General features: G+C 38.7%; 1 protein-coding gene across 1 annotated transcript in view; it reads left to right on the top strand.

The window, feature by feature from the left end:
- The first annotated feature begins 7,610 nt into the window (after nt 1-7,610).
- Nucleotides 7,611-22,070, top strand: part of Hcrtr2 (hypocretin receptor 2) — a 104,228-nt gene continuing 89,768 nt past the window's right edge. Inside the window, exon 1 of the mRNA XM_036193873.1 lies at nt 7,611-8,073. Within this exon, the coding sequence (XP_036049766.1) occupies nt 7,851-8,073 (223 nt within the window). The 5' untranslated portion in view covers nt 7,611-7,850. The remainder of the gene's footprint in view (nt 8,074-22,070) is intronic.

Raw genomic sequence — 22,070 nt, 5'->3', positions numbered from 1 at the left:
TTGTATACCTAGAAACCCTAAGTAATATGGCTATAAGTTTGACTATTATAGATGACCAACTATTAATCTGCATTTTAATTATACATTACATTTTTAAATGAGCTGCATAAACATAATACCTTAAGGATAGAAATATATACACAGTATAACAAAATTGACTTTAAAATTTGTATAAATAAACTAAAATCCACACCAATGTAAAATATTTTGAGATTAGCAGTTGTTTTTTGGATTAAAGTAGATTCACTAATCTTCCCTTCCTTTTTCATCATAATAATTTACCCTTTTGCATCATTTCTATATCATATCCTCCTTTCTTCTATAGAAAGAGATTGACTATGACCATTAACAATTTATAACAAACCCTCTAAACAAAGATATACATCCATAATATATTTTTGGGAAAGAGGGTGTAGTTCTCTAGACTGCTTCTTGTTGATTGGTGATGCTGTTAATCTTTTTGGACCCTGAGAAAATTTAGTGTAATTGTTTTGACTGTAGTATTTTGTGAAATTGGATCATCTTAGTCAAAGTCCTTAATGCTGTTTTGGTTGCTGGATCATATGGGCCATCATTTTTATTGGTGTTTGGTCCCCTTGCTCTAAAAATATATAAACTTTTAAAGTTAACATGCATCTTTGTATTAATACAAATATAAACTGTGCATTGTACATAAGCCAGTCAAAGACTAATTTTTTTTTTTGTTTCATGTCTGAGCAGGTAAAATATATGTTATGTGTCTTGTAGTTACTTTAGGTTTATTTTCCCGTGTCTGTAGTTAGTATTTCAAGGAGTCTTCCTCAATCAAACCTGATAGTCCTTAACCCAGAATGAATCCAGAGCCTCTCATATCCTATGGAAATAAAAGCAGAACTTCTTTACCAAAGCAACATATACATCCCTTGACTTAAATTTTGAAGTCAAGACATTTTTAAATATATAGGTTGGTTTAATCCTACAGCTTTTATAATCAAATGGCTCTCACAGTTATCATTTTTCATTAACTGTCAAAAATTTAAAGTCAACATAATAACATACAGTATCCAGACTCCCTGTGTATTTTCCATTTTTGCATGGCTTATTATATTTTCTTTATTACTCTATTTCTTTTTTAGGACTTTCTCTACATATTTTCTTTTTTCTCTCCCAAGCCTACATATATTTTTTAAATATACTGTACATTTAAGGACATTTTTGTCTGAATCTGTCCTATTGTTTATCTTTAACCCTTTTTGTCTGTATATGCAAAAACTCTAATTTGGGGCTGGAGAGAGGGCTCAACTGTTAAGAACACTGGCTGTTCTTCCAGAGGTCCTGAGTTCAATTCCCACATGGTGGCTCACAACCATCTGTAATGAGATCTTGTGCCCTCTTCTAGCCTGCAAGGATACATGCAGACATTACATTGTATATATAATAAAAAAATAAATCTTAAAAAAAATCTAAATTGTCATGCAAGGCATAGCTATATTCTCAAGCCTGCATGCAGTGGCTGAGACTCAGTAGTTATTGATTTTTGTGCATTTACATTTAAAAAAATTTGAAGTCAACAAAGCACCACCATATCCAGTATCCAGCATCCAGTATCCAGACACCCTGCATATTTTCCATCTTTGTGTGGCTTATTCTTTTTACATTATTTTACATTTACTATTATTTTTAAACTATTTTTTATGACAGTCAGTACCCATTTTCTTTTCATTCTTTAGCATCTAAGCACATTTTTAAGCATACTATGCTTTTTTAGAGATTTTCTGTGTCTGGACCTGGCTTTACTAAGTATTCTTTGGCCACGTGACACAAATCTTAAACTGCCATGTCAGCTGCTGTGTGGCTCCGCTTAACACATGGTGCTGGCAGCTGGCTCTAGCCCACAGGAAGCAGCCGGTAGCTGCGTCTGTCTATGCCTCTGAACACCAGCCTGCCTGAGAGACTACAGGACTAGGAAGTCACATCTGGCTCCTTGTCAAGAATTTTTCTTATCTTTCTCAGATCCTATGTTTGGATATTTGAGCCCCATGCTGGGCACCATATGTGCTTGGATTTTTCTTTGGGCCACCAGCTCACATAACACAACAGGGCGACTTCTATTAATTATGCAAGTTTAGCCTTTAGCTTAGTCTTGTCCCCATCTAGCTCTTATAACTTAAATTAACCCATTTATATTTATCTACATTCTATCACATGGTTTTATCTTTCTTTCATCTTCCACCTCCTGTTTCCTTTTTGTGTCTCTTGGCTTCTTCCTGTGTGCCTGGATTCCTCTTCCTCTTCCTTTTTCTCCCTGGAAATCCTGCCTATACCACTTGCCTAGTTATTGGCCATTCATCTTTTTATTACACTAATCACAACAATATGTTTCACATAGTATACAAATATCTCTCATAGCTGGATGGTGGTGGCCTTTAATCCCAGCACTCAGGAGGCAGAGCCAGGCAGATCTCTGTGAGTTCAAGGCCAGCCTGGTCTACAAAGTGAGTTCCAGGAAAGGCGCAAAGCTACACAGAGAAACCCTGTCTCAAAAAAACAAAAAAATAAATAAATAAAAAAATTATCTCACAACAATCAATTCTATAAAGGAGTCATGATATAAAAGCATTCAATAGTGCAGAACAAGAAGCAAAAAGGAGCACAGAACCTTTTTGAGATAAGACACAATCAAAAGGATGGGAGACATCTTGGTTGCAAAATTCAAAGACACCATGTGGGAAATGAGATGGAACCTGCCTTCAAGCAGTATGGCCTTCATAATGCCTCAAGCTGCTATGTAGGCACCTGCGAAAGAAAAGTCAGAAGTCTTTCTCAGTTCTGGAACTTGAAATGTGTAATACTAACTTGTCAGGACAAAGGTACTTACTTGTGCAATAGTGTCAAGAATGTTAAGGGAATAACCAACTAATTTCTAGTTATTCTGAGGCCCACCCCATAAGCGTAAGTTAATACCAAATGCTGTGAACCTGGTCAAAGGCTCATGGATGGGGAGGCCATAGGTAATATGAGTAAATCTACTACTTTTGTTTTCCTAAAAAGACCCGCTGTCAAACTGTCTCCACAATATTTGAATTAATAACCGTAGACTGTTACAGTCTTCAAAGAGGCTTCTCCTTGCAATTAACTCAATTAATGTAGAGACTCATAGTCAAAATGTGGAGAGCATGTGAGTGTTGAGTGTTCAGCCATAGATGGAACACCCAGATGCCCCCTCCAAGGCTCAGTAAACATGGTAGAAGAGGGGGTGAGAAGAAAGTAAGAGCTAGGTAATAGGAAGGAAAACTAGGAGATGCTGTCTTTTGACTAAGACGTGGCCATGGCACTTCTGAACTAACAACAGCCTACATAGAACTTTAACAAGACAGAGCTTATAAAAAATGAGTCCAAGGGAGAGGGGATTGTGGGACCCCACTGCATCCAGGGGAGCTCATGGGAACTGAGCACTACTGGGAGAGAAGTCATTGTCATTTGTGACAGCCACTGATGAGTGCCCCATGCTTCATGGGATAGCTACTTGTTCTTACTTGTGTAAATGGCCCTGGTTAAACTAAAACGCAATAGTAAAAATAACACAGAAGGATGTGAAATTTATATAGGACCTTGACGAAAGGGGGACTCTGTGTGGGGAAGATGATGAGCATGTGAACACATATATTATACTTCTGCTACTGGAATAGAGGTTGCAGCTGTGGCTGTGGAGACTGACTGGAGTTGGGTAATAGAAGTATAAGCATTTGAATAGGCATGTATTTGAATATATATGACTAGTCTCAAAATAGATTAATTTTCAAAAAGAGAATAGAAAGATACAGATCGAGAGGACACATGTTTCACAGTAAATTGTGGCAAGTGGCCTTTACTACATTCATGGCTAAATCTTCCCTTATCTGAAGTTTTCCATTTGCAGTAGAATCCCAAAGTAACACTTCATCAAGAGTACTCATCTCCATTTCTACAGACTTCTAGAACCTCTGTAAATCTTAACTTCTCAGGAGGATTTAGTTCACGAGTGTGTTGTAAGAAAATGTGTGCTTGTGGTATAGAGATGTCAGCACTCATTTTGGGTATACTCGCTCTCAGTGAAGTCATTACTGAGGGCATTTGGTCTCATTCCAACAGAGAAGGGAGGCAGGCAATGATAAGTACCAAGGAGTCAAACATGGGATGGTTCTTTGTTCCTGTTGTCAAAATCTCATTCATAGAAGCAAGAAATAGAACAATGATTTCCAAAGACTGGAGTGTGGAGGGGTAGGAAAGAGGGGGGTAAGGTTGGCTAACATGTACAAAATCACAGCTGGGGAGGAGGAATACCTAAAAATGTAACCATATCTAAAAACAATATATTGTTACTTCATAGTATCTAAAAGAATTGGCACAAAGAAATGGCAGCTTTTAGGTGATGAATATACTAATTACCCAGAGTTGGTCATTTCACTTGTACTTAATACATATCCTGTAATACCATACTGAAATACCACACTGGACTTAATGTATATGTAACTACTAGGTGTCTTAAAAAGTGGTCTTAATATACAGTTAAACTCAGAAGTCATCTTATTATCTCATAGTAGAATTTTATATTCATACTCATACTTTCAAATATTACCCAACTCCAGTCAGTTCCCGCAGCCCTGTATTAGCCTCTTTTTCCTATAACAGCACTTTGCTGACCCATTTCTGTCTTTCCAAGGTAATAGTTACACTCTTACCAGTGATGGTCTCAAAGCCAACCTTGCTTCATTTCACCTTTTTGCTTCTGGCTTTCCAATTTCTTCTGCCTAAAGGTCTCCCTCTGGTGACAAAACCATCCACTCTGGGTTTCAAACTGTTTGCTGTAATGTATTCCATTGTGGTCTCACAGCACTGTGCGCTTCTTTCCACCTCAATAGCTCAGGGACTGGAAAACCCAAACATGTATCACGCAGTTAACTGACTGGTCATTGAGGGTGATCTTACTCATATTTGTGGCCTTTGTTTTGAGGCGAATTACTGGAAACAGAGTAAATACTCAGAGACATCTACTGAAATGGATCCAGAAAGTTATGGTAGGCCCGGAAAAAAAAAAAAAAAAAGACGACAACAAAATGGTTTCATACTAGAAATAAGAAAATAGCAGATGAGACAGAAAACATTCTGAAGTTGCTGAGCAAGGTAAGTAAAACCACTAGGAAATAATTTTTAAGAATCTGGTTTTGTGGCTTATTTTCCTCACCCTCACTAATTTTTAATATATTCAGGTTACTATGAGGGACAAAGATGTCTACTAGAAATTATTCAGAATATTATAAGATACATTTCATTTCTATGGGAAGTATTAATGAAGAAATTTATATGAACAGCAAATAATACTTATGCTGAGAAATCACATAATTTATACTTAGTTTTAGACCAAAAACAATGAAATAATACATTTTAAAATATTATTTAAAAAACAGATTCAGACTTCTTACAAATATAAGACATTGTTTTGAAAATAATTAATTTAGAGGATTTAATGTGGCAACTTTAGAATCAGAAATAATATTGTGCCCTGCTACTAAGTTGGCAGCATTAATTATGTACAGTAGAAAGATTTCAAAGTGAGTGATAACCTGAGAAAATTGTAAAAGATGTTAGCAGGCATAAAGAAGAGGTCCAGTCAGTAACATTGGGAAGGATTGAGATATTTATCATCTCTCTTGCACTTAGAGAAATGGAAATCACAGTATAACTGGGAAGTTTCAGTGGAATTTTTATGGCATCAGAGTACCACAGACTTTAATGAAAGTATCTGATAAAGCACGGAGAAGAGGAAATGGAATGTTCATTGACTGGAGATAAATCTAGGCTTGTTATAACCTAAGGCACACATTGGAATAAAGTCTTGAAGATGTTCTCATTTCTCCCCACTGACAATGGTAACACACAGGCATGATTAATCACAGTAAACTTTTAAATGGAAGACAACGTATAGACAGGTTACATGCCATACAATGACAGCTAAGGACAGTGACTCAGAAGCAGCAGATGGAGCCCATGTTTATAGATCACCAATAGCAAGGAATCTGCAGACACTAACAAGTGTAAATCTAATCAAAGGTGCAGCCAGCCTGCACAGTTGAAATGAATAGTGTAGGAAAGGAAGATGAATATTAATCAGTCATAGGAAGACACCAGCCATCAACAGGTACCAGATTTGTATCTGCTGATTTGAATGAAGCCTATAGAAGGTCTGCTCCCCACTTTCACGGGTGCCAACAGTTCTGGAGGAATGAATGATTCTTTGGATGATAACATTAGCATTTAAATGATCTTCTTAAAACTCTAACAAAATTAAATTTATACATGAATACAACATCATTTTATTAGTTCTTTGAGAATTGTGTTCTTATATCCATCCTATTTACTCCCCTCTTCCAACTTTTCTAAGATCTATCCTGCCTTCCCTACATTCCCAACTTCGTGGTTTTTTTTTTTTTAACCCATCAAGACTAATTTGAACCCAGATATTTTTGGATACAGGGTCTTTCACTAAGGATGGGAGACTTACCAGAGGATACACTCCTAGGAAAACCCTGATCCTCCCAGCAACTAACAACTGCCAATAGAACTTCAGTGATGATAGGTACTTCTGTGCACCTCTCCTCTCCATGCTGGGGTTTATTCTGGCTTAGACTTGCACAGGTCCTGTGCATGTTGTCACAACCATTGTGAGTCCTTATGTGCAGCTGCCTGGCTGTGTCCAGAAGACATTGATTCCTTGCAGTCATCTATTGCTTCTGACTCTTATGTTCTTTCAGGCTCCTCTTCCCAAACTGATCCTGAGCTGTGAGAGGAGCAGTTGTGGTATAATGTATTCCTTTTAAGGCTAAACATTTTGCAGTCTCTTATTCTCTGCACCTTAGCCAGTTCTGGGTCTCTGCGTTAATCATCATCTACTGCAAACAGAAGCATCTCCGATGAGGGCTGAAAGACGACGCCTTAATCTATTACTATAATAAGTCATTAGGAGTCAGTTTAATACTATGTCCATTTAGCAGAATAATAGGAGGTTCTGCTGTGTTTTGTTACACTTGCCCTTGAAAGTGCAAATCCCTATTAAATACAAACTTCAATTAAAAATGATCCTCTCCTCACTTTTGATAAGGAGTAGCAGGCAATGCCTTAGCAATTCAGCCACTGCCAACTTGGCACATGATAAACACTGCGATGCTATATTAAATATTAAAATATTTGGATGAAATGACTTTTGCATGGGCCTGCTTGAGACTAGAGTGGCTCATGATTACTTGTACATTTGCATTACAAAGATAAGTTAAGCAATGGATCCTGTGTTAACCATGTGTTGACCTTCCAGCCATGTCCACAGGCTTATGCATGCTAGTGTATATTAGAGAAATTGCATGTAAAACAGGAGGAAAGTGATTGAAAAGAGGACATTTGATCCACAAAGAAACAAGTTAAGGTAATTGTCTTTACCCCCTCCCCTTTTTTTCTTCTTCAGCTCCATCTGTCTTTCCCTCAGCCCTGGAAGAGGCTATGGGCTGAGGACTCACTGCTGGAATGAAGAGTGACTGAGCTGGAGCTGAGGTCAAGGTAAATCTCTGCTCCCCGTCATTGCTGCAGCCTCCCCCTTCCCTTTCCCTAGCTCCTCAGCAGCTTCTCCTGGTGCAAATCCCCTGCAAAGACACCGAAGCGGCCGCCGAAGTTGCCGGGCGCAGGACTCCGGAGGCATTGGCTCAGGAACTTTTCACGTCATTCCCGGCTCCGGAGCCCCTTAGTCGCGGCGGCGGCGCAGCCTTTCCCACCGCGGATCCCCGGTGCTCATGGGGCAGGCGGAGACAAGCTTGCAGCACTGAGCCCAACAGGACCAGTCCGTGATGTCCAGCACTAAACTGGAGGATTCCCTCTCTCGTCGCAACTGGTCATCTGCTTCGGAGCTGAATGAAACTCAAGAGCCGTTTTTAAACCCCACGGACTATGACGACGAGGAATTCCTGCGGTACCTGTGGAGGGAATACCTACACCCGAAAGAATATGAGTGGGTCCTGATCGCAGGGTATATCATCGTGTTCGTTGTGGCTCTCATCGGGAACGTCCTGGGTGAGTCTGGTCATGGGCAATCCTCCAGAAAGGCTGTCACCTCCCCTCCGCCCAGACTGCAAGGCTGGGAGACCCCTCCCTTCTCCTGGGGTGCAAACAAAGAGGTCGCTGCTCTTGGGTGAGGTTTCTAATAATTTTTTGGTTGTTGTTAAGTTTTCTGATTTTACAAACTAGGAACGAGCTCTAGAATGATTATTATGTTTGTCTGCAGAGAAAAGAGGGAAACTGTTTCTATTTGAGAACCTGGATTACAAATCCAAGGAGAGGGACAAGGACCTCCAGGTGGATTTGCTGAGTGTAGGGGAATCTGTAATGCTTTTGTGCAGGCTCCGTGGGTTTATTGTGGAGGGCTTGCATCCAGAAAAACTGATGAAGTCATAAGGCCTTCGCGAGCTCGGTAGCATGCCCTTTAGCAAGGAGGCTTAGGCTCGGGTCAAGAAGTGGTAATGAAGGGGCAGAGTGGAGGCAGAGGCAGGCAGACAGGAGTGCGCTCAATCACAGAAGCGGAATTAAACAGAAACTGTGCCTGGAGCCTCAGGAGGAAGGAGGAGCAAGAAAAGTGCTCCGGAGCTCGTCCTCACCACCCATTCAAGCATGCACTCATGCATGCATGCATGCATTCATTCATTCATATTCATTCATCCATCCATCCTTTCAAACCAATACGTATTTCCCCCCAATGAGTGGTTGTTATCAGTTTCAGAAAATATTTGTACCAACTGGTGCTATTTTCCTACAATGAAACTAAGCTTAATGTCTTGGTCTGTGAAAACATAGGTTTCCTTGCTCCCTCATTACTGCTCTCCCAACCACAATTTCTGATGGATGAAGTGAGGGAGGAGTAAGGAAGCTATGGGGCTTGGTGGATTCATTAGGACAAGATGGGGGATCTCTTTCACGAAAAGAAGCTTCCTTCAGGGAGGGAACTACGACTTAAATTGTGAATGGAAGGAGTAGGTACCTTGATGAATGGAGACCAGGAGGCTTTTCAAATGCAGAGGGCAGTGTGGAGGAAGTCTGTTGAAAATGACAGGAGGAGGCAGGCAGCCAAGAGACGGTGCAATCACCCCACTCAAAATGGGGAGAGGAGGGGGGGTGAACGACGTGAAATGGGCTGGGAACTGGGAAGTTTAAAAAAAAAAAAAAAAACACGGTTGTCGCTGCCATGAAGGACAGAACTCACCAGGCTCTCAATGCCTCCCTGGCTTTACCTTCTCTTCCAGGTCACAGTAGATAGGCTGACAGAATAGGACTGAGAGGGCTCCTTAGAAAGTGTTAGTCATGCGACAAGAAATCTCTGAAAACTTTAGCTTGCTCTTTATTATTTTAGGATATTTTTGTTCTTTTGATTTTTTTTAAGATTAAAAATATAGGCAATCTTCTCGGTCTACAATGAAAGTGAATGGACATGTGAGTAGATGTGATTCAGCCTCTTGTTACAAGGATAAGACTTTTAATGGTTTTATCTGTTCCATTTCCCACCTTGTCATCTTCAGAGTCACAGCTATAAACAGAGTACTATGAGCAGAGCAGCAGTTACTGCATCTGGCCCATACTTTTTTTTAAGTGAATGGTCAAATTGAACATGCATTGAGTATCTACCTTTGCAAGACCACTTGACATATACTCTATTGCTTAAATCTTAAAATAAACCGCACTAGAAGATAAAACAATGATGGCTTATTAGAGGACATAATTCAGATTCAACCCCATTTGTTCTGACCTCATATCCAGAATTCTCAATTGTAATTCTACTCTAGAGCTAGAAAGCACATAGAGAATAGATTCTCTGTTCTGGGTTGTCTGCAAAATGCCTATTGGATGGACTTCCTTTTCTCCTTTGGATCCATGTAAACTGCCAGTAAAGTACCACTACCATTCACTTTATAAGAAATCCCTGTCTAGGAAGGAATATTACTGCTCTTAAATTCAAGAAAAGTTAAAAAAAATTAAAAGCAGGAAAAGCTATAAACCAACACCATTTTTCTTCCCCAATTTTATTTCAGGCTTAGTCTTTGTGATAAATGTGCTCTTCTTTGATGTATTCCAGTTTGCTTTGCAAAGACTCTGTGATACAGTCTTCATGGCCTGATTGCATAGTTTCATATATATTCTGGTTTGGGGGGGGGGGAGAGTAATATGTCTACATTGAGGCTACTTCATAATGTCAACTGTACACCGCCTCAAGTCTTTAAACACCCAGTTCCATTCAGATTAAGAGAAAGATTTACCTGAGGAACTCTAGTTCCTAGATACTGGCAGCTATTTCCCTCAGGACTGAATTACATCTGAGTAACACTGAAATCTTCTCGGGGTGAACTGAAGTTCATGTTTTACTGACATGTTCCCTGAAAGTTGGTGAGGTTTGGGGTTGACATTTAAACAAATGAGCACCGTCATTACTTACAGACTTCTTGATCTTTGATGTCACTGTCAAATCTGCAAGACGGATTAGAACAAGAATTACCTTTATGCTTCATGGTACAAATAGCTCTACTTGGGGTGTCAGGAGAAGTGACACTACTCGTGTAAGTGATAAAGGGATGCTAGGAGTATGAAGGAGACACAACACAGTACAGGCAGCAGATGTAATTACTGACCCTCAGGTCCACAGAACATGTGCACTTTCATGTAACTGATTGCTTGGAAAAATATCAACCTTGTTGAACTTACACATGCAATGCCATTAGCTGGAACTCCTTTTTCTGACAATGGCCTTTTGTGAACTGATGCAGTAGAATATTGTCTAAGCATAACAGCAAAGACTTGATCACTCAGCCTCTTCTTTTTCCCTCCTGACAATCTCTCACCATCATTATGTCCCTACTTCATTATAAGGATGCTCCTTGCAGAGATAGAAAGCAGTTTCCTGGAAACAAATGACAAAGTCATTCACAAAAAGGTACAATTACTGTAAATGGGAGTTGATGAGTGTTTGTGTTCCAGCAGAAAGTCATATGCATGTCTAATTATGGAACTTGAAGTCCTAGGAAGCAGTAGGTGGTAAGGTTCTATATCTTATATCCAAGTCCATTCCTCTACTTATTTAACTGATATATTTGGAGCAATATTTTATTTATAAAATTGATGTGTGTAAGAAGGAAAGTACTTTGGAACACTAAAATAAATAAGTTAGATGTGATCTTTAGCCCTTACTCCTTGTGAAGAAATTGGAGGGAAAGATGTTTCTATTCACTCAGATGTTAAATGGCCAGGAAAATATTCATTTCTCTGCCTCTCTTCCTCCATGCTCAATGATATTGTTTCACCTGGGAAATTCCAAACTTCCCTATTATTTCCTCAGTATGGAAAAAAGAAACCATCCAAACAATGGACATTCATCTAGTTATGTTCTTGCTATTTGTGTGTCCACAATTAAGTTCTGAACTCTCCAACTCTTCCCTTTTCTAATTACAAACTGAAGTTGATAATAGTTGCTTTTTAAAAATCATATCACAAATAATAAATGATACTTTCCCTTGATATGACGAGGAGCATGCCAACATTTTTTCTTGAAATAGTAAATACAGATTAATGTCATTTTATTTATTTATTTATCTATCTATTTATTTGTTTGTTTGTTTTTGCTGTTCCTTTACTTCCACTAGTGAAGTGTTCCCTGTTGATGTTTGTAACCATCCTTGGCCGACATAGCCTGACTTGATCTATGTAGCTCTTTCAGGCCTCTGCTCTCACCCCATTCCATGGAGTGTTTTTGGTTTTTTTTATTTAATGAGTAAAATGGAGTTGGGCACATTACTCCCCCTTTCCTGTCAGATCCATATACCCATCCCTCTGGTATTGTATGCTTAGCATTGCTTTTCTCTCTCCATGCAAGTCCTTCATTTTTGTTTTTTATTTAATTTAATTAATTTATTTTTTGGTTTTTAAAGACAGGGTTACTCTGTTTAATCCTTGCTGTCCTAGAACTCACTTTGTAGACCGCCTGCCTCTGCCTCCTGAGTGCTGGAATTAAAGGCATGAGCCACCAATGCCTGGTCAAAATTTTTTCTCACAGATTATACTTGCTTGCATTATGTCTTATTTGTTTGTTTATTTGTTTATTGTAGTTTCTGTCAGTAAATTGTTCTAGCAATAATGTTCCAAATAATTACTTATAATATGTTGATTCAACAAGGTTAAACCACATTGTCACTTAAGGATTTAACCAATATGAGTTAAGGAAAATTCTATTCATGAGATGGTAGGCATATATGTAATGTAGTTGCTTTCTAGAGTTAATTTTATATCCTAGAAGTGGTACTGGCTAAGCTATAACTCTATTCCCAGCCTCCTTAGAGTTAGGTTGATACAATGTGATGTTATTAGATTAGACCCAATTAATCATGAGCATGTTTGTCACACTATATTTCAGTCAAAAAAATCAGGATATTGTTTTTCCTAAGTCACTCTTGTCCTACCATGGAAACTTTAAGATATGCATGTCAACTTACCTGAAAATCAAAAGGAGCAAGAGAAAAACAAAGAATAATAAATAAGAAATCTATGAGGGTGCTTAATCTAAAAATCAAACACAATCTATCAGGTTTCTGATTTTTTTCCTGATTTTAGTAGGAGATCATAACTAATGTAGTTGAGGAATTTTCATCATCCAGCACCTTAGTTATGCTTGAAATTTTCCTATGCTAGTGCTCAAGCTCCCTGAGTTCTCACTGGGCTCTTCACATTCAAAACCACCCACCACTGATGCTCTTTGTCTAATGAAAGAGTGGCATTGCCCTCTGTTGCTTGATTCAGCAGCATTCCAGAGTTCCTTGCTCTGCTAGATAAGTAATGACTCACTGGGGTGGATCAGTCAGGAACATTCGACATGGATGATTGGTATGTTTATCTCCCATTCCTTTTCTCAAAGAAAAATGAAGACCATTTATGGACTACTATGAGTCAAGTCCCATGTGCTAGGCTCCATTCACATATGCTTCGATGCCACCATACAATCAAATTAAAATGCAGAAATCAATAACTGTTTAATAAATGAAAAAAACTGCAATTTTAACCAATCTGAAAGTTCAGTTACACAGAAAGTGGCAGCTCTAAGTCTCAAATATGGATTTGTCACAACGATGCTCCATGTTCTAATACTTCGCATGTCCTCTTTATCATCTAGGCTTCACAGGAGAAGCAGAGGTGAAGGAAGGGAGCAGGCAATGCCCCGGTGCCCTCTACAGAGTGTGCAGTAATGTCCTGGCATGTTGTCACACTGTATCTCTGATAGACTACACTTCTTCAGCTCAGAGGATGAGCTCATTTGATAAGCCAATCAAGGTCAGGATAGGGTTACATTACAAGACAAACTTTCAAGGTAAAATAGGTACTGCCAAAAATGCTTTTGCCTGTTCTGGGGAGCTGACTCACTGGGGAAAAAATGTTAGATAATTATGGTTAAGGAATTTATGTTATTGAAATTATTATTGTTAGACATAACATAAGAAAAAAACCCACTTAAAACCTGATGTAATCCAGAGACCCTTATCCTTTTTTATTGTTTTCAAACACATTCATGCACTTAAAATATTAATACTTCATTGAACAGCTCTTAGTTGTTATTAATTTGACCATGCAAATTTGATAGATATTTTAGTTTGTATTATATTCCTATCATTAGATCTATTACCTCATAAAATTCTAGCTCCTCAAATTAAGTGTCTGCTTTGTTCCTTATTCTCATTTAGATATAACTGTGATTGAGTTTTTTCTCATAAATTTGCTTTCAATAGTAAATGCCGAAAAACCATGTTTAATATTTACGGAGAGTATTTATTCTTAGAAAATCTTGCTATACTTTTGTGTTCATTACTCATCAGAGCACCTTTCTGAGGTATGTTGTACCTAATTTAAAGGATTTAAGTATTTAGAAGTCACTATGAAAGAAAAGCACGGCACACAGAAATATTCTGTAGCTGTTTTCTAGAGTGAGAATAACTGTCCATTTCCTATCATTCCAGAGGGCAAGATGGGGAGCACAGATGACCTTTTCCCAGTCTTGTGCTAAGCCAGCTTTGATTCCTGAATTGGTCAGTACTGTGGGAACACAATCACATTTAATCAAACTCAATAACTTGTCAAAATAAGACAACGATTTCATGTCTTGCTTTGAAGTAAGAAATAGCTATAAGCCCTTGAAAGGCCAAAGCCCTTCCAGTTGTCTTTTTCTGTAGGCAGATTAACGTGAAGATTTTTGTCTCAGTTACTTTTTTATTGCTAAGGCAAAATACCATAACCAAGGCAGCTTGAAAAAGAGAGAGAGAGTTTATCCGGGGTTTACAGTATCAGAAAGTGAGCCCATGACCATCACGGGAGAAACATGGCAGGAGACAAGCGGGCATGGCACTGGGGCAGTAGCTCAGAGCTTATACCCTGATCCACTAGCATGAGGCAGACAGTGAGAATGCAACAGGGAATGTCCTGAGAAAATAAACCTCAGACCCCACCCCCAGAAACACACCTCCACCAACAAGACAGCAACTCCTAATCCTTCCTAAACAGTTCCACCAACTGAGTACCAAGCATTCAAACATATAAGCCTATACACAGGCTGTTTTCATTTAAACCACTTACAACTGTGATCTGTCTGAAGAACAAGTTCCTGCCATAATAGCCAATAAACCCTAAATTTTCATTGACTTGGCACCACATAAGTTTACTATTTCTTTTTTAGATTTTTTTAAAATATTATATTTGTGTTTTAATTTAACATATCAGCCATGGGTTCCCCTGTGCTCCCCCCTCCTGCCCCCAACCCCACCTTCCCCCCAGGCCCTCCCCTCCATTCCCATCTCCTCCAGGGCCAAGACTCCCCTGGGGATTCAGCTAACCTGGTAGATTCAGTACAGGCAGGGCCAGTCCCCTCCTTCTAGGCTGAGCAAAGTGTCCCTGTGTAAGCCCAAGGTTCCAAACAGCCAGCTCATGCACTAAGGATAGGTCTGGGTCCCACTGCCTGGGGGCATCCCAAACAGTTCAAAATCTATTCAATTGTCTCACTTATCCAGGGGGCCTGATCCAGTTGGGGGCTCCACAGCTTTTGGTTCATAATTCATGTGTTTCCATTAGTTTGGCTATTTGTCCCTGTGAAAAGACTTTCCAATCAAATGGTCTTAAGAAGCAAGCTGGTATAGCCATCCTAATATCCAGCAAAATAGACTCCAAACTAAAATCAATCAAAAGAGATCATGAAGGACATTACATACTCATCACAGGAAAGATCCACCAAGATGAAGTTTCAATTATTAACATTTATGCCCCAAACACAAGGACACCCACATATGTAAAAGAAACATTACTAAAGCTTAAATCACATATAAAACCCCACACATTAATAGTGGGAGACTTCAACACCCCACTTTCACCTCTGGACAGATCTGCCAAATGGAAACTTAACAGAGAAATAATGGACTTAACTGATGTTACGACTCAAATGGACATAATCAATATCTACAGAACATTCCACCCAAACAAAAAGGAATATATCTTTTTTAGATTTTTGAAACTATTTAGGTGTGTGTGCCTTTGTGGGTTTATGTGCATCACAATGTATGGGCAGGTGCCTTCAGAGCCAGAAGGTGATGTTAAATCCTCTGGAACTGAAGTAACAGGCTTATAAAAAAATGTCATGTGATGCCAGGAACTAAATTCCAGTCCTCTGCAAGGGCAATATATAACCTTAACCATGGAGCCATTTCTTCAGCCTTGTGTCTGGATAAGTTAGCAAATAATGTCGGAAGAAAGTCTATTCCATCCAATGATTCATGGTCCATGTATCCACTGTTTGTGTGCCACCTCAACACCTGGCACCTGAGGTAACTAGCTACCAAGGCAACATCTAACACCCATGCTTCCTGGTGTTCATACCTTGTCTCCTACAAATTCACATCATCATTGTTTGGATCTGGATGACAACAGCATCCAAAAGATGAAAGAGTATGCTGCTTCCTAGATTACATTTTAAAAGTATAGAAACTTTAGCTAGAATGCATATTTTCTTTCTTGCTCTTAAGTATTTTCATCTGAAGCAAGCCTACCAGGGGTGGGATTAAATTCTCCATGCATAAAGAGAAAATGAAGACTGTTAACAATGAATTGAACCCAGGTCCTCTAGAAGAGCAGCCAGTGCTCTTAATCACTGAGCCATCTCTCCAACCCCAATTGACTGAAACTTAATGACAGAATCAGAATCAGAGTTTTCCATCCAAGTTCCAGACCAATATTTGGCCCCTCTGGAATTCAGAATATATTTTGGTTATTTTAAGCAATTAGGTTTTCAGGCAAGTTGATGTGCATATCCTGGTTTCCATGGTATGACAAGGGTGAACTAGAAATAATTAAACACAAACAAACAAATTCTTTAACCAAAATATGATTTGACAAACAAGCCCATGATTATTGAGCTTCATCCTAATAACATCCCAATGTATCAATCTAACTGCAAAGGAGGCTGGGAAATGTGTATCTCTGTCATGGAAAAGGTATGATGCTAAATTGTATTTTAATTTGCATAAAGTCAGAATAAGGGAAATGAGAGAAATGAGGTACTCAGTGGCAAAACAATAGAGTTAGCTGAAAATATTGAGAGGTTTTTTTTTTTTTTTAATTTTTTTTTATGCCAATCCCTGTACTAGGACTAAGGGTACAAGAAGAAATCTGAGGGGCATGCCCCCAAGTTGCAGAGACAGACATACAAACTGTTTCAATAGAATGTGGCAAGAGCTCTGGTGGAGGGCACACACAAAGAAATCGAAACATATGAGGAGACGGGTAAGCATCTTTGCACGATTAGGTAGAGATACAGGAAAAGAAGACAACTAACGTGAGTTTTAGTGAGTGAATTCAAGTTGCCTAGGCAAAGGAAATTGGATAAGAAAGTTCTAGTCCGAGAAAACAACATAAAATCAAAGAGATGTGAAATAACAGGGACTGCAAAGAGACTGGTGACAACTGATAACTCCTGAGGAAGCACAGGTAAGGAGAGAGGAGAGAAGTCCGGGTGGTGATGAGGCATGGACCAAGAACAGCCTGTGCATCATGCCTAAGATCCAGGAGTGATGGCTTCTCTCTAGGTTGGCAATGTTGTATACTTTAAAATTTCTGAAAGAAAGAATAGTTTTGAAACCTTTGTTTTTCTTGGCTCCTAATGAAAACACAGCAATGATTAAAATTGTAATGTCCCAGGTAGTTATGATGGCTCTGTGGGTAAAATGACCTGCTCCCCAAGCCCAATAACCTGAGTTCAGTCTCTGGACCCCACATGGTAAGAAAGAATTGACTCCCACAAGTTGTCTTATGACTTCCATGTGCACATGGTCGTAAGTCCCCAGCCATACACAAATACACATCAACATGCACACAAAAATAAGTAAACACGATGTTGTTATACAATTATAATATTCTTCTCTAGATTCTCAGTGTGTTAAATTTCCCAAACTCAAAAGGATATTTTTAATTATTACCAGTGAAACACCACACACTTGAGTGATGGAACATGGAGAAATTAAGCTGCTCCTGACGTGGGGGATTCATCCCTACTACATAGCTTTCATAGTGATGGCACGTGTAATTCCTGCCACTGGAGGATAAAAATAAGCAATTTTATCCAGTTGAGTGATCTGGTTATGAAGTCACACTCCCGGCTAAGGAGCTATTGGTAATTTATAGCCATAGGGAAAGAGTTCAGCAGTTTTCTTTAAAAGTATAGGCCCTGAAAAGTTGACCTCATTCAAATACATGCTCTCACACCCACAAGTATATAAGTAGTACTAATTGGCCTTCATGGGTTTATTAAGAAGAAATCTGAGGACACAAAGTGGGGCCATTATAGAATGGGCAGTGGACCTGGAAGGAGTTGAGGAGTGAATGTGATCAAAAAACAATGTATGAAATTCAAAGAACTAAAATATTTTTAAATAATGTAGAAAAGAGAAATATGTATGTTGTATTTATTTATTTTTGGTGCTGGGACTGAACTTCAGTCCCCACAAATGACAGAGTATAAATTATATCATTAAAAACCTCTCAGCCCTACTTGCGTTCTGTGTTTTATGGAAACATACATATCAAAAGATTTATAATCTAAAGCAATGATTGATAGGTACCATTTAAGATATCTCTCCCTAGCAGTACAAGCCCTTCAGCCTTGCTCAGGGACTTATACTAGGAAACTGTCTTATTCCTCTAGGAAACTTTTAACTGAAAGAGTTTAGGTTTGGGATTTTTTTTCATGGAAAGTACACCAAGATCTTCTTAAATAACATTCTATATGTCTGCAATATCTGAGGCTACAAAGTGTACCAAACCTTCACTTTAACTATCTTTGTTTCAAAATAATCCCTAGTTACCTTTATGAGTCTACAGATACACTTGAGTTCTGTGTTCCAAATGCATGATGAGAGCTGAAACCGAATGTCACCGTGACTTTGACACACTGTTAGGCAAGAACATCCTTACCTGAGTACAAGGGGTTTCAAGCATGCCAACAGAGGCTTAACTTTGGGGACTCTTCATTATGTACCTGTCACAATTAAATCATACTAATTGTGAACGTTTTCTGTGCAGAAAGTTGGAAGTGGGGGAAGGAGAGAGAGAAGAGGGAGGGAGGGAGAGGGAGGGAGAGGGAGGGAGGAAAACTGAAGAAGTAAATCAGTCACAGAGCACTCTGATCAAATGTCCAGGGCTCTAATTCCAAGCTCTGGCTTCACTAAAATAGAGAAAGAGGGAAAGAAAGAAAAAAAGAAAAAGAAAAATCACATTTCTGGTGAAGTATAAGACCAATGTTGATAATTACAGGTTGGTTCTAAAAAATTAATTTAATGACAATAAGAGAAACAAAATAGTGCTCTGACTGACTCTGGCTCTTAATTTCCAGAAATTCCAATAAAATTGTGCAGTTTTGTCCCAAGAAGGGTAATGTCATTAAGTCTAGCAGATATCAATCAATCAGGGAAGCCTTCTCAACAGTGTTATTGTTACAAATCAGTGAACTATAACACAATTTATAGAATTAGATTTGGGGGGCTATTATATTGCCCTCAATATATTATTCTTCAACAGAGTGTTTGTAATAGTCCAACTTAGTCCTGCAGTCACAAGTATGACAGAGCATTATTGCCCCTTCCCTAGATGGTAACATTCAGTGTTAGAGAGTCACTGCTGTGTTAGTTTTCTGAGTAAGTTCTCCTTCCTAAACAGTAGCTAGCTTCTTCATTCTGCTCTCCATTTTTATTCTTGGTATGCATGTGTTAAGCCTATACAAGTTGAAAGTATCCATGGACTTTAAGGAACACTCAAACTTTTTAGTACTAACTGAAAGGGTCATGAATTCCCTAATCAGCATGGGCTCAGTGATCTATAACTGACTGGGTACCTGTTCATAGGTGCTACATGGGATAAAGAGGGAAAGATAAGAAGAGTAAGCCAAGGATGCTATTCTCCCTCTTGGTAAAAGGACTTCTTACAGTGACATTAAGTGCCAGTGTCATTAGCAACAATCGAACCCCCTAAAGATTATTGGTTTCAAGTTACAAGAGCAGATCTTTATCACCAAGTAGAATCAAAAGCAGTAGAGCTTAACAGAAGACTAAGTCTTATGTAGAAGTGAGAGGCAAACAGAAAAATACAACGTCTTGCAGCAACATGGTGATTTTCTAGGATTATTTAATTTAGAACTATTTCCTTTTCTTATTTCATTCAGCAAATATTTATTGAACACCCACAACATGCAATCTCTTTTATTACATTTTGTAGAGGAAATAGAAAAGGTAATAAGACATGATCCTTACCTACAAGAGTTTTCTAATTGTATGTTTGAATCTAAGCTATAAATAACAGACTGTAGTATGGCAGATATTGAAGAGGGAAAGTCAGAGTATACAGCAGGTCTGACTTGGGGACAGAGCCTTCACTGAAAAGGAAATATATGATGTTCCATGTGTTGACATGTGAGTAGAATTTTGACGAATTCTAAGAGTTCAAAAACTTTCCATTAAAGCTGGTAAAGTAGTAAATGTACCATAGCTTGAAAATACGCAATAATTGTACACAAATCTTGCCAACAAGTGATTCAGAAATCCCAATACAACCTTGGTTTTCATTTGCTTTCTGATAAATTTAGCATAATACTTCTTTATATTCTTTGAATTGCTTCCTTTGTGGTTTTATGGGTCTTTATTTTGTGTTTCTTGTCTGTAGCATTGGCTAATGGTAGACTGGAAGAACAAAAATCCTGCCATTTTAATATCTGACAAAATAGACTTCAAAACTAATCATAAGAGATAGGGAAGGACAGTACATACTCATCAAAGGAAAAAGCCATCAAGAGGACAATGCAATTATAAAACTTCCCTGGAGTTGTTTTTAAATGGCCTTGCTGTTACACGTGAGAGTGTTTGGGAGGAAAATCAATTTGAGGCATGGTAAGAATGAAGGTATGAGAGACCTGAAACTGAGAAACCTGCACAGGATTCTTCAGGACAGTGATTATTAGGGTAAAGTCCACACAGCAGATGAATAGAAATAAATGAACTAAATACAAAAGATACTATAGAGCTGGAAGCTGGCAGCTCATCAGATATGAGGAAGTAAATGGGCTTTAAAAAAAAGGCACCTAGTAGTTAACAGAAGGTTTTAGTCAAAGGGAGTGTGGTACTGTCTTACTTTGTCTCTTCATTAAGTAGACAGGAAATCTGTGAGAAAAAAAGGTCTGTTGGGTAGAAGAAGAAACTTGGCAGCAAGAGTTGGAGTCACCATTGCTAGAGGAATGCCAACATGGTGTCATCCAACTTCAAATGAGTTTCACTTCCCACATGCACAGTACATTCAGACTCTATTTTCTTTTGCTGTGGTTGTACAGTGCAGATATTTTATTTCACACATATATATTTGACTCTTACATAAGCTGATTGTAAAAATACATAAAGTAGATAAATGTTTATTTACTTTTTAGTTTTTCTTTAATTATCAAAAGAAAGTAATAGGATTCTTGTGATTTTCTTTCTTGTTTTTCAGTAACACATACTCATCGACAATTTCATGCATGTATTCAATGCATCCTGATTACATGCACCACCTATATTCTCTTATGTCTTCTAATACTCTCTATATCCTCCTTCCTACAAATACACTTCCTTCTTCCATGTCATTTTGGTTTGGTTTTGCGACCTCCTTAGTGAAGCACAGTTGTCTGTCATAGAGGCATGTGTGTGGATCTATCCCTGGAGCACTGGGCTCACCAATGACTATCCCCTGAAGACAATGACACTCCTCTCAGTATCTATCAACAGCCAATAGTTTTCCGGGGGTGGATATGGTCCCACAATCCCTTCCACTATCCATGACTAAGTACTGAGAGGCCTAGTGCAGAGAACTGCAAGTGCTGTGAGTTAGTAATCACAGCATCTGCCATACCAAGAAGACAGGACTTCACACCTTTCCTTCTAGTCATCTCGTTCTTACATTCTTTCTGCTTCCTCTTCTGTGACATTCACTGATCCCTGGAAGGGTGATATTGGCCTCCCATTTAGAGCTGAACACTCAACAGTGACTTATTCTCAGCTCATTGAACAGCTGGGAGTCTTTGCATTTACAGATACTGTTGCAAAATGGAGCTTCTCTCATCAAGGCTAAGAACAACACTTATCTAAGCCTGTAAATGTAAATATTTAGAAGACAGTATAATACATGTCCATTTTAAAGGATAACAGTAGTAAGCTATTCCTAGTGTCTATGGCCTCTCCAGTCATGAGTATTTGGATTTCCAGTAGCAGGCATGAATTCTATCTGAAGGAGAAGTCGAAACGAAGCAGGGAGTGGTTGGTTAAGTCCGTAACAGTCCTGCTACTGTTGTCCTAATGGGTCCAGTTTGCCTGGTTGGTCCATCCTGTAACACTTTAGATTTACTGATGAATAATGTTCGTGACTTTTCTCACTCAACTGTCACATAATGATCCCAGCAGGACAAGAGCCAGCTAGCAGATAGAAAGCTTGCAGAT

This window comes from Onychomys torridus, chromosome 7, assembly GCF_903995425.1.
Source record: "Onychomys torridus chromosome 7, mOncTor1.1, whole genome shotgun sequence".
In the NCBI taxonomy this organism is placed as follows: Eukaryota; Metazoa; Chordata; class Mammalia; order Rodentia; family Cricetidae; genus Onychomys; species Onychomys torridus.
This window is presented reverse-complemented; position numbering and strand designations above follow the sequence as displayed.